The sequence below is a fragment of the Etheostoma spectabile genome, chromosome 4 (genome assembly GCF_008692095.1).
Source record: "Etheostoma spectabile isolate EspeVRDwgs_2016 chromosome 4, UIUC_Espe_1.0, whole genome shotgun sequence".
In the NCBI taxonomy this organism is placed as follows: Eukaryota; Metazoa; Chordata; class Actinopteri; order Perciformes; family Percidae; genus Etheostoma; species Etheostoma spectabile.
Window position 1 is genome coordinate 36565187 of NC_045736.1, and position 13451 is coordinate 36578637.

Consider the following 13451-nt stretch of genomic DNA (forward strand, 5'->3'; position numbering starts at 1 on the left):
TGCCAGCACATAATTTCGCATTCTTCAGATATTATTTTCTCTAATCTCAAACATTCACACACTACAAGATTTAAAATAATGGCCCATCATGTGCGTTATCTTACGTGATCTCCCATGGGGAAGCCGATGTAAACAAAACAGACTGATTCAGTGCAACAACTTTCTGTAGTGTTAATGCTTTCCAGTGACAAAAAAGAAACGCAGAGCCAAAACAAGTGTGGATTAGGTGAGACGGATCGACATGAGTTGTCGGTTCGTGGTCCTTCAGCCAGAACTGGAGGTCAGTTTAACCGTTTCCGTCTCCTGGTTACCACTGCTTGGAAACATCAGGTGCTGCAGGAAGTACTGACACGGTCATCCAGGTTTTAACTCCTAAATGTCGAACATGTTTGAAATGATCATGGTAGCCCTGCAAAGGTTTGGGAGGTTTAAGATGGATCTGTAAACCGCTCATATTACCAGATAATCGTGGTCAAAAATCAGTACCCACCCAAGTCCTGGATCAGGGTGGGGGTAAATTGGGTATAAATGGCTTGGAACCTCCTGTAGTGTGAGCCTGGCTTTAAAGTGGCACTTATGATTTCAATACTGGTTGATCTACAATTTGTATTTGAGTGAAAACAGTGAAATTGAGCTTAGAGTCTAAAGCATAGAAATAGAATGAATCCCATGGTCTGTGATATTCTTAATAGATGAGCTTTACGTTTTCAGAATAGAGTGATAGTTTCACTTTTTTGTCTATTTTTAGAAATGTCACGCTGGACACCCAGTGCATAATACTGCATATAAATAAATATTGCATTACTTTAATCAGTTGGCCATAGGCTCAAACATTATTGTGTTACCTCATACAGTAACAGATAGTGAACACACATTTTTAATTTAATGAAAATCTTCAAGATTATATTTTCACAGTTAAAGCTTACAATTAATTTATAACAAAACGTAATATCGTCAATCACCATCAGCCTGTAAATTGCATTTTCAAAATAAATCTGTTAGTCTTTTTCTACACAAAAATTTGCCAGTACAACACGTTATGACGCATATTTCCAAAACTGACCTCCTAACCCTGGCAGTGTGAATGTTTCGCTCTAGCAGATTAGCTGGCTGCTATATGAACAGGCCATGTCTTCTCCTACAGAGGGAGCGGCCTCTTGCTGATGAACCTGATGACAGCCTAACCAAAGACGAAGGAGACGCCTCTGGTAAGAGAAAGACCAGTTGACCTTGTGTCCACCTGGTAAAGAACATACAACTTAAATGATAGGAGGGGGGGGGGGGGTTAAAAAAACTACTGGCAATTGTTTTAAATGGCTTTGAGTCAATCTGTCCATGATTCGAAGGTTTGGGAAAGATACTCAAAGACAAACTACAGATTTCTGAGAACAAGTTTATTAGATATTTAAAATAGAATTAAATAATTAAAAAAAGAAAGAACTGGGAATGTGGAACATCAAGGAGTAATTGATCAATGGCTCTGAGGGGTTTGAAAGTAGAATAGGAACTGAGCAGATTGGAGATGCATGTTGATGCCAGTCCAAGCAAGCCATTAAATTAGTAGTAAATAGTACCAGCCCTCACGGCTGCATTTTGAACTACAGTAGCTGCATGTGAGCTTATTTTAAACAATACCAAACACACTACTTAGCCCTTAGCTTTCCTTCACCTATGTGATGAACTGAATGTTTTGGGATTTTGGTAGGTTTTAGACAAAGATTTGAACCCATTAGTTTAACTATATTCTATTCCCCGATAGGCAACAATTAGTTGAGAATATAATGCACTGCTGTGATTACAGCTTACTCTGAAAAGTGGCTTGATGTTTGTGTGGTGCCTTTGTGTTGCAGACTTGCCCACCTGCCTTCTTTGTGTGTGTCTGACTGGTTCAGTATATTGTGAGGAGGTCAGTCCAGACATGACCACTGTTCCCAGCTTGCCAAAGGAGACAACCTACCTTTATGCCCGCTTCAACAAGATCAAAAAGATCAGCACCAAGGACTTTGCTGACACATGTAAGCCTGGAACGATTGCTCAGCCAAGTTATTCCAGCTGTGCTCTCAAAGACTATAAGTTGGCAGTGAATGCTTTGTCCATTTGTCTTGTTCTTTGACTAATATTTTTGATTGAAATGTTATCAATTTCCTATTGTATTTTATTATTTACATAAAGTCATCAGGCTCATCTCAGCTTGATTCAGAAGACTTCTAATTTATAACAGAAAGCCTGCATTGCAAACTAACATAACAACCACCTGCTGGTAGTAGCATTGGCAAAGCATAAACCTGAGTAGCGTGGTAACTATTGATAATAGGCTGAATTTGAGCGTTATATATTCAAATCCAAAAAGAAAAAAAAGATATACAGCTCTACTGCTCATGAATGATATATGAACAGCTGTGACTGTGTCCTATTAGACACCCTGCAGTGAACTCCAACAGCGAAGGCCACATATTTAATGAGTGAGGTAATTCTTTAAACCCATCAAGTAACTAAAATAATCATGAAAAGAGTTGAGCCATAAGTTTGCCTGATCCAGCTCAACAAGTACAGAAACATCACATCATACATTTACCTCCCGGTAATTAATGAATGTATTTTGGGAAAAAGGAAAATGTTCAGACTAGGCATGAAGCTTAATTAGTCATAGTCAGGTAATGGCTGCGAGAGGATAAAACATTTGATCATTTCCCAGCCCCAAGGGGAAGTGTCACGTGTCACTTTTTATATTTGCTGTTCAGATGCATGTGATGCATTTGGGGTAGCAAAATTACAGGACACTGGTTCATGTGACTGCACTGTTAACTGGATCAATAACAAAGCAAAAGTAGCTCTCCAGGAATAATAATTCATAAAATACTTTAAGGGATAGTCCTTTTAATTAAGGGTGGGATAGGCACCTGGCGATTCAATTATGATTCTAAGGGAATGTCCTCATTTAGGATTCTTGGAGCCTCAGAGTAGAAGCTACTCTTGAGCTTTTAGTGCTGGCCTGGTGTATCCAGTTCCTTCTTTCAGACCAACAGGAAGAAAAGGCTCTTCCCCTTGTAGATACGATTACATTACATACTTACATTGTAAGAAATCTTTGTGCTGGACAATCACCTGCAGAGGGGCCATATTAATGGAGGATCAACTTGACATGGGTCTGTAACAGCTTGGTTAAACAGTAAAAGGAGCACAAAACCAGTTGCCCCATAAAAAAAAAAAAAAAAGAATGCTTAAACCTGCAAGGGCTGTGATTAGTGATCAAATTGTTGTCAGTGTAAACTGAATTTTCAAAATATAATGCTAAACACAAAAGCAGAGGGATGATAACATTTGAAAAAAACAATATGGTGGAACAACAACAAAAGAAGAGATGTCCAAACTGTTAAAAAAGGTTTTTTCCATTCCATCCCGTCCAACTGTATTAACATATTTTTATTCATCTATCAACAGTGGGTCTGAAGAGGATTGACCTGACGGGGAACATGATCTCAGAGATTGAAGATGGGGCATTCTCTAAGCTAACCGACCTGGAGGAATTGTCTCTGGCTGATAACAGATTGGTCAAACTCCCTATGCTCCCAGCTGCCAAACTCAAATCCTTCAACGCCAACAATAACCTCCTCAAAACCAAGGGTGTCAAAGCTAACGCTTTCAAGGTACACATCACCATCTCTCCCAGCTTTTTCAATTAAGAATATCCCAACCCCATCTTAAAGATAGGGACTGGAGCAATTCAATTATTTCATAAGTGAGTGATCTTCAAAAATACATTTGTTTTTACAAAAGCGTCAATGATATAGCCAAACTGACAGTGAGCCATGATAGCTATGCTCAGCAATATAATGCTGAAAATGAAGGTAGGCTCTCCAAATAACGTACTGTACTGTGTCCTGTCAATCTCTTCTCTTTGCAAAGATTTTAGAACATATTACATACTATGCAACAACACTTTAAATTTATAAGAAAACTTGGATGGAGCCCATATTTTCTTACCGCACAGCTATCAAAACATCTACATGAGTTAGTTCGACAGTTTGGGAAATTAGCTTATTTTTTGTCCCAAGAGTGACATAATAAGTATGTGGTTTTAGGGTAAATTATATGTTGGAACTCTTTCTTGCACAGGCATGATGGTACCATACCTGGCAACCTCAGTACGGCAACAAGACATCAGGAAGTAGTACACAATCACTACACCTCAGAAAGCTGTACTCAGTCACTACACCTAGCTGTTGTTCAACAGGAAACTCCCTCTAAAACCTGCAGTAAAACTGTCGTCTTTACCAAACGGTTTGTGTAATTGTTATTAGTGAGTCTTTATACTAAGCCAACCATATCCTGGCTCTAGCTTAAAACTTGTCTTGAAAGACATAAGACTGATAATATTTTTATCTTATTAATAAAAGGAAAATAAAAAAAATTAAAATTCCCAAAATGTTAATGGATCCATATAACTCACAACTTTGGTATTCCTGAAGTATATCTGGTCTATAGCCAGGTATGCTGTGTATATTTGCAAGTACACTTTCACTTCCCAAACAGGGATAGGACAACTAATAACATCTCAGCTGAATGGACTGGGTCTCCATGGTGTGAATTTGTTTCCCCGACAGAAAATGACCAAGCTGGCAAACCTGCTCTTGGCCGACAACCAGCTGGAAGCAGTTCCACACATCCCAGACAGTGTTCGGATCTTACATCTACAGGTTTGTTTCTTTTACTGTTTTGTTGCTAGAATTTAGTGTGTGTTAAATTAATTATTATTACAGGACAAATCTGCTTCGATTATATTCACATGGTCACATTTTTGGCATTGTTACCATTTCCTCCAGAACAACAACATCACTGAGGTCAACATAGACACCTTCTGCAGGTCCAATGACACCTACTTCTTACGGCTGAGCCTCAGTGAGGTCCGTATGGACGGCAACCCGGTGTTGCTGTCCAAGTATCCCGACAGCTTCACCTGTATGAAGGTACTGCCTATCGGACGGTACCGCTGAGAGAAACTTTACTGTAACCCCTTTGTTGCTGATGAAGCAGTTTTCCCACAGCAGACTGCTGTGGGGATACCGTGATGTTATGGATTTTGGGGTGCTGGTCCCATGGTGGGGATAAATGTGTCAATGTTTTTACTTCAGCAAACCTACAGACAGCTTGTGACATTGTCAGGTCGAAACGAAACCATTCATTGGATTAAAGTTGTAGAATTGGCCTTTTTCAATTCCACTGACCGGTGGAGAATTTAGACATCTGCATGAAGTTGCACATGAGAGTTGTTTAGAGCTACAGTCATATGAACTGGTGCAAAACCACCTGAGGAGGAGTGTAAAGGCTTCCATATGCTTCAACAAACTAGTTTGTCAGAAAAATCAGCGTTTCTACTAGTTGTGTATATCCTAGCTGAAAGGCAGCGGGAAAGGCCTGCTTTGTCCTTTGACTCATGTTGTAGTATTGAGACATATCATACAAAAAGGAATACTAGCACATACTTTTAGACAATCTTTTGTCTAAGGAATGTATAGTGTTTACAAGAAGAAGTTCAAACCACGTCTACTTCCACACACCTGGCCAATCCTTGCATAGTGGACGTGTTTGTCAGATTGTCATTCTAGACTGACCACAACTTTCCATTTTGCCAATAAACAGGGGGCTTCAGATGCTGTGAAATTATTTGGACAAACCCTTTGTTTTAAGCATACTAAAGCTTTGACAGTGGGACTAAACGTGACAAATAGCCAGAGAGAATGATATAGGCCACTTGTTCAGGTGAGGTGCATGCTATATGTCTTTTCCACAGGTGACACCCATGCCAGTAGAACCAGTGTACTAAATGAGTGGAGAAGCGTCAACACCTCTACAAAGACAGTCCAATTTATTGTTTCATTTCTAACTGACTCTGTTCTACCTACATGAATGAAACTACACAAACTGGTTGTGACTTTGAACACACACACACACACACACACACACACACACACACACACACACACACACACACACACACACACACACACACACACACACACACACACACACACACACACACACACACACACACACACACACACACACACACACACACACACACACACACACACACACACACAGTAAATAAGCCAATAGGCTTGCATATACTGTCAACTACCTGTATCAGTTTAAAAAAGAAAAGGCCAATTTTCACACTCTTTGTGAAATGAAAGAAGCATTTTGTTACTGTAAGTGTAAGTAGTAGAGGGAAAAAAAATCATTTCATTCAAGATATTTCTACAACCTTCTAGATATCTTTGCCGCTTTTGCTGACCTTAAGTATGTTGTACTAGTGTAAAACCTCTCATTTCAAGGTTTGACATTAAACTTAACAAAATGTTTTAAAATATTACAACAAGTAAAATGTCCACAAAGTGCTTTTAATGGACCCACATGGATTTTATAACCTTGCAAAGCCAGATCAGTTTTCACTTTGCTCATTGTGGGTCATCAGTAATATAATTTGGACAGACGTCCGTTAAATAATGAAGGAATACATGACTGGAGGGCAGTTTTAGATTATGTGTATTAATGTTGCATGTTTCTTTTTAAAATGTCCAGACTAAAATTGCAGGCTGGCTTTGAGGCGAACACATAATGTTAAAAAACGGTCACTACTGAATGAAAATCTTAGTTTAAGAAACAAATAATTTGAGATGTTTGAGTAAATTACAATTCAACCTAAATATTGATGACAGTAGGAAAGAAAAGTTTTTTCTGGCTAGATTTGAGTCATTTTAAGTTAAGACAGTTACGTAATACTAAAAGAATACTTGATACCTTCATGTTGATGTAAAGTCTCATTTCCCAAAATTGACCTTATCACATGACAGTGAAACATTTTTAAAATGTACATTTCTCATTCATTTTATGTTGATTTGAGATTTTCTTGTCAGATTATTGATCCCACCTGACTCAGACATCTGATACAAATCATCCTGGCATGCCAGCAGGATTACTGTTAATGCCTTTCTCAGCGAGTGCTCTCTCAGAAAATGACTAAAAATGAACAACACTCCGGGTTTTACTGAGCCATTGTGTGGATTCACTTCACTTTGAAATATTAAAAATATCTCTCTATAAAGGGCAATGGCCTTGTAGACATGTCCAACTGCCAGCTTTCCTAAGCATTAGCTTAACTTTGTTTTTTTAATTTATAGACTCCAGCTGAAGTGAACTGGGGAATGATGTATCTATGAACTATAGTAATGTGAAAGTTACTCTTTTTTATTTTGTCTGCTTTTAAAATGTTTTGCTTGTGTCTCTAACGCTTCCCTTGCAGTAATAAAGATTACTTTAGAAATTATTACTGATGTGAATAAGATGGTGGTGTACTGGAAGATGTGTATGTGACATGGCTATGTTTTTAAGATATTTTAATAAAGTTAAACTTTTTAAATTAAACTTCCTGTTTGGAATTATTGTTGAAGCCTGCTTCCCATGCTTCCCGGTACACGCAGCCTCGGGCTTGGACCCCTAATTATACTTTACACTAGGTCTGGGTATCAGCAATGATTTTCCGAATGAATTCAAGTCCGAGTCATAAGGTCCTGAATGGATTTTATTCCCAATTCAATTTCACTTTCGATTCAATATGAACTATGCTAACAATTCAGTTATAATACTACTTTAGCTCAGATATGAAAGAGATTCTACAATTACAAGGTTCCCTTTAACCTGCTGCATTCTTTAAAAGCATCGATGTTTACATTAAGAACTGACCCTAAAGCAGTTACATTAATCTGCTTTTTGTTTAAGACGACCACACAAAGTGATACTCTATAGACTCTACAGTCAGTGAGTATTGAGTGACATTTCATTCAGATAAATGTAAATAAAATATCTTGAGTTGACAGGGAGACACCTTTGAAAATGGCCATGCCAGTTTTTCCCTCACTGAAACGTAGCCTACCTTTAGAGCGTTATTTAACCCCTTTACAACAAGCTGGCATAACATAGTTGGTACCAATTGATTCTTTAGGTCTTTAAGCTTCAATAGGTACTTACAATTTGATTTAATAAAATCGCTTTTTGATCATTCATATGAAAATCAATATAAATATGAAAATCTTTCTTCTTCTTTTTAAACCCACCCTGACTTTACACAGGAGGTTTTGATGATGGTTATGGTCCTGTATAGATGCCAAAGATTTGGATTTGCAGTTTCAAATTTTACCTGTTAATAGCACCACAACAATAATAGATAGATGTTGCATACGTGATAAGGCACTATCAAAGTGTGTGTGTGTGTGTGTTTGTGTGTGTGTATGTGTGTGTGTGTGTGTGTGTGTGTGTTCATAGCAAAATGGGGTCCTGGACACCTACTGTAACAGGAACTACCAAAGAAAAGACTTTTTAAATACAGAGGAGTTCTTTGCCAGGTGTTTATACATCTGTCTGCAGCATAGATAACTATGCAAGATGCCGTGGAAGATAGGCGTGGTCTGAGCGACAGCGCTGGAAGTAGCAAGAAAGGAAGTGGGAGACTCCCCACTATCCACAGAAACACTTGATGGCTTTTAAATTTAAAAAAGATAAAGCATTAGGTTAAAAAATATATATATAACTGGCATTTTTCATGTCTGAAAATGCTGTTATGTCAATATCACTGTAATAAGGCTTTCTTTTGTCTTGCTTTTCTGCAAATCATTTACGTCATGTGGAGAAAAAAAATAGAATTACTTGATGTGCCGCAGCCGAGCCTATTCCATGCTTCTAACGCTGGCAGTGTGGCAGTCTAACCTGTTACCATGGCCGCCAAAATAAAGGCCAGAGGTTCCACAACGCACAAGCACTGCTCACGCAGGCTGTGTGGCCCAGGTGCAGCTGCATTACACCATTTCTCATGGCTGACTGAAGAGTCTGCACATGTTTGTGCATTTGTGTGCAGGCACAGTTAACACTAATATGCCCACAATAGAAATGCCATTCAGCGATTGGCCACATGCTTGTAAAGGTCTGTGGTTTGTAACCACTACATAGCCAACCATCATCTGCAGTCCTGTAGTCCTACTGTGACTAGCTGATTTAATGTTGTGGTCTTAAGCTACAAAAAGTTAAGATTCCTGGATTGTATGGGAAATCTTTGGGTTTTATTTTTATTTGTTTATTCCTCTAAATATATGTTCATGCATGTGTTTCATTAAAGCATTAAAATCTGCAATGACCACATTACAGCGCGATAGTTACATTGGGAATTACATTTTTCCATTATAACTGAAGAAAATGCAACTAAAGCAAAATAAGAGTTTAGAGCACAAAGGCCAGTATGGAAAATGTGGGTTAATCCTCCCTGAGAACAGCCAACTTGGCAGAACTTTACATTTTCTGAGTAAACAGGAGAATATGTTCCATATTGCTTCAGCAGCTTGATTTACTATTTGATATTTTATTGCTACCTCATCAATGAAGTCCCACCCTGATATTTACCATGCCCACTCTTTCATGAGACTGACTCAAGACACTTTACAAACAACACAGACTGTTTTGGACGTGTCACTGTATCTTCATAGCTGACAAAAAGCTGACAATTGTTTTGACATCAAACCTGAAGCCAGGGCCGACTTCTGGACCACAATGAAAAACCCTGTCCCTCTCGAATGACCCTCAACAAGCACAAGTTTAAATGCCCCCTCCAGCATATATTGGCCTTATACATTTCCCAATTGGCTCGTTTTTGTCAATGCAGACTAGACACACTGTTGTGGCCAGTTTGAAGAACATTTTGGCAGAGGTGCGTCTTCACTTACCTGGAAGTGTTGGAAGGTTCTGCGCCGATCGTCACACCTGTCTGAGTAAGTCCTGAGAGTCCTGAAGAACAGCAAAAGATCCCTGCTCTCCTCCACCCTGAAAGGACATTGCATACAACGTTAAAACATTTTTAAGAGAATGCCCCCTCAACGTTGATTATTTAAATTGTTGAGCAGTGAATGTGTGACAAAATATCCAAAACATGCAACCATTTGCATCATTGAACTGAAAATGGATGGAAATAATTAGTACATTAACAGATAAGTCAGGTCTCAACTGCTGCCTTAAAATGTTGTGATCTTAAAGCACGTTAGCAGAGCCGCAGTTTCAATCATCTGTCTCCAATGCTACACATGTCCAGGTACCGTATTAAATATAGATAAACCACATTTTGGCAGCACTTACATTAGAGCACATTATTGCACATCAAATTTATTAAAATATGGCATAATTTGGATTTTTTCTATCAACTGGTTTGGAGAAAAAGACAAATTGATGGAATGGTTATGCGTTATGGACAAATTTGCACAGCGGAAATACCACACAAGTCAAATTTTCACTTTGTCAGAACTTATTTGGCAAATGCCTTTCCATAACCCATCAACTCTTTTTAGACAAAAAGCAGAAAACACCTCAAGCTAAGATTAAAAAAAATAATAATTGCGCAATTAGTTTTAGCAAATGTAGCCGTTTTCAATATGTCAAGGGAACCATGAATCTCTGTACAGAATTGGCATTTTACAGAATCTCTGTCCATCCATCTGAACTAACTTTGGATGCTTGGTGAGCAAAGTAAAGAAAATCAGAAAAAGGAACATTTAGTAGATCAAGGATAACCTTTTCACTCAATGAGAAACACAAAACTTGAGGCGGCCTCTAGCTCACCCAGAAAGAGCGTACGGCCGATGTTGTCCTGCAGCGGCGTGGGTTTGAATCCGACCTGCGGCCCTTTACTGCGTGTCACCCCCACATCTCTCTCCCCCTTTCATGTCTATCCACTGTCACTTTAATAAAGGGAAAAGCCCCCCCCACCCCCTCAAAAAAAACTTTAAACAACTAACTCGTTATTCGGTTATGCTGTCTGGATTTTAATAGAAATTGCAGTTACCTAGTAGCACTCAGTCTTCCCTGCAGAGGGTTCTATTGCCATAAATTAGCATCACAATAAAAGTTTCTTTGAAAAAGTGTTGTGTTCTTTGAAAAGTAGACTGCCCATCCAAAAATGTAATAAAGTACATTACAAAAAGATGCTTCCTATACAGTATCCTGTATTTTAAAATGGCAATAGCATAAAAAATACATATATTCTGTTTTGGTCCGTTTCGCTTTGAGTGAGCATGGGACATTCTGTTACAGGCTTTCCAGAGTTTTCCACGGGGGCCCAGGGCTAGACGGCAGCCGGGTGAAGTTTCCAGAAGACTGTTATTCCACACAGAGCTGATGGAAACATGGCAGAATGCTCCCATATAATGGAGCACTACCAAAAAGAGAGTGATGGAGCTAGTGGGAACCCTGGTTTGATATAATTGTATTGAACTGATTTGCTCCTACTGTTTGGATGATGCAGTTTGATTATATCTTCATTGTAGAACTACACTGGTTAAAAAGAAAACTTATCATGTAGTGATTCTGCAACATCTGCCTGTAACAAGGCATTTTTCTACAAAACATGTTACAGAGCCCATGGTAGAACTTAGATATTACCACAAAGTAATGAAATATGTCTAGCAGGGCACCTTTAATGCTCTTCGGAAAAAGTGTTGAAACCAACCGTACATCTGTTTCATCCCTACAGTAGATGCAGCAAGTCCCGCGATACTGCCCCCTTTATCGGGTTTCAACAAAACTTGAAACATACTTTCAAGTTGTGGTATTATACTATGTCTCCATCAATTTTTGATTCCCTGCTAGCCCCGTCCTTAAGAAGGTTCTTTGATTGATGGTGGCCATGTATTAAAACATATCTTACACACATTTATAGTTTTATATAAATTTGCATCTCAGTCCCAAACTTTTGGTTTAAGTTATAGAACCACAATCAGGCCAAATTGCATCATGTTCTTTGAGGAGCATAAGCACATCAACATCAGTTATGGTTTAAATGTTCATGTCTATGACTCATTCCAGTCCCCAGTAAGAGAAAAGGCATAATTTAGCATACAATGTTAAATAGGCCATGCCCACATGCACCAATCAATATGACACTTCAGATCCTGGTTACTTCTCGCCCCCAGATCATGTGTACCAAAAATGATGACATTCCATGGTGAAATTCCAACTACTTGTGGTATTGTGGCGCACTCTATGGGTTAAACTTATACTCCTATCCATATCCGTCAGTCTATTCCTCATGACGCACTGAAGATATGTCACAAATTTTATGAAGATTGGTCAACCCATTAGTGAATATGGCCAATTTAATGCTAAGCCCCACCTTTGACGTTTTTTCTTTAAATGATGGCGGCCATGTTTTTTTTCACCAATATTGTTCATTTATAGTGTATGTATGAAATGTGTAGCTCAGTCCTGCAAGGCTCGATACCAATTTTGGTGCTGATAGGATAAAAAAATTGACAAGGATCTATTACTTTTACTGTTTACGTTCACATTACGCAAATTAGCCAAAAAGCAGTCCACCCTATTCCTCAGAAATCTTGACGGAGTTTAAAATGCCAACACAAAGGATGCCCAAGGCAACGGATATCCGGCCTAAATGAGTGAAATCTCAAAACTACCACTGTTAGTTAACATTGTTTTTATATTTACACATACAGTTGAGGCCAAAATTATTATACAACTCTTGATTTCTCCATGGAAATGACAGTGTTTATAGTGTATTTGTTCTCAACATAAAGACAAAATGTCCACTAAGTTTGATTGGAATATTTTTTTGATGCACTGGGTTGAAACAAGAGAGGGCAAAAATGAGATGTCCAAAATGATTAGCCCCTAGGCCATTAATGGTCAATAGTGTACCTTTTCTGAGCCTCATCTGACAAGCACCTCTTAGAGTTGTTCTTTACTAGGTTGGCACAGGTCTCCTGAGGGATTTTGGCCCATTCTTCCATTGCAAACTGTTCCAGCAGGTCCAAATTGCGTGGTTTCCGAGCATGGACCGCCACAGATTCTCAAGAGGATTGAGGTCCGGGCTCTGTGCGGGCAACACCAGGACCTTGGTTTTGGTAAACTTCAGGAACTGTTGGACCAATTTTGATGTATGCATTGGGTCATTGTCTTGTTGGAAGACCAACGACAACCAATGGATAGACTACGAGCAGATTTCTGCATATTATCCCTCAAAATTTCAACATAAATTTTCTTTTTTCATGATGCCATGCACCAGAACAAGGCTCCCTGTGCCTAAGGCTGCATAACAGCCCCACAGCATGATGCTCCCCCCCACCATGTTTAACTGTGGGAACAGTGTTCTTAGGGTTGAAGACCTCTCCCTTTCTTCGCCAGACATAAGCAACATCCATGTGCCTAAACAGATCCAGTTTAGTCTCATCAGACCAAAGCGCAGACTACCAAAACTCATCTTTACCTTTCAAATGTTCACGGGCAAACCTGAGTCTGGCTGTGATGTGCTGCTCTTTGAGTAAAGGGGTTCTTCTGGAACAATGACCCTGAAGCCCACCACGCTGAAGAGCCATCACAACTGTGTTCCTTGAAACATCAAC

At 39.0% G+C, this 13451-nt stretch overlaps 2 protein-coding genes across 2 annotated transcripts in view; one reads left to right on the forward strand and one right to left on the reverse strand.

Annotated features, from left to right (window-relative positions):
- ogna (osteoglycin, paralog a) overlaps positions 1–5330 on the forward strand; it is an 8034-nt gene extending 2704 nt beyond the window's left edge. Inside the window, exons 2-6 of the mRNA XM_032514631.1 lie at positions 1145–1208; positions 1851–2015; positions 3442–3647; positions 4605–4697; positions 4824–5330. Of these exons, the coding sequence (XP_032370522.1) occupies positions 1145–1208; positions 1851–2015; positions 3442–3647; positions 4605–4697; positions 4824–4994 (699 nt within the window). The 3' untranslated portion in view covers positions 4995–5330. The remainder of the gene's footprint in view (positions 1–1144; positions 1209–1850; positions 2016–3441; positions 3648–4604; positions 4698–4823) is intronic.
- The window catches only part of cenpp (centromere protein P), a 101743-nt gene that overhangs the window by 78385 nt on the left and 9907 nt on the right, over positions 1–13451 (reverse strand). The window contains exon 6 of the mRNA XM_032514630.1: positions 9771–9867. Coding sequence (XP_032370521.1) covers positions 9771–9867 — 97 coding nt within the window. The remainder of the gene's footprint in view (positions 1–9770; positions 9868–13451) is intronic.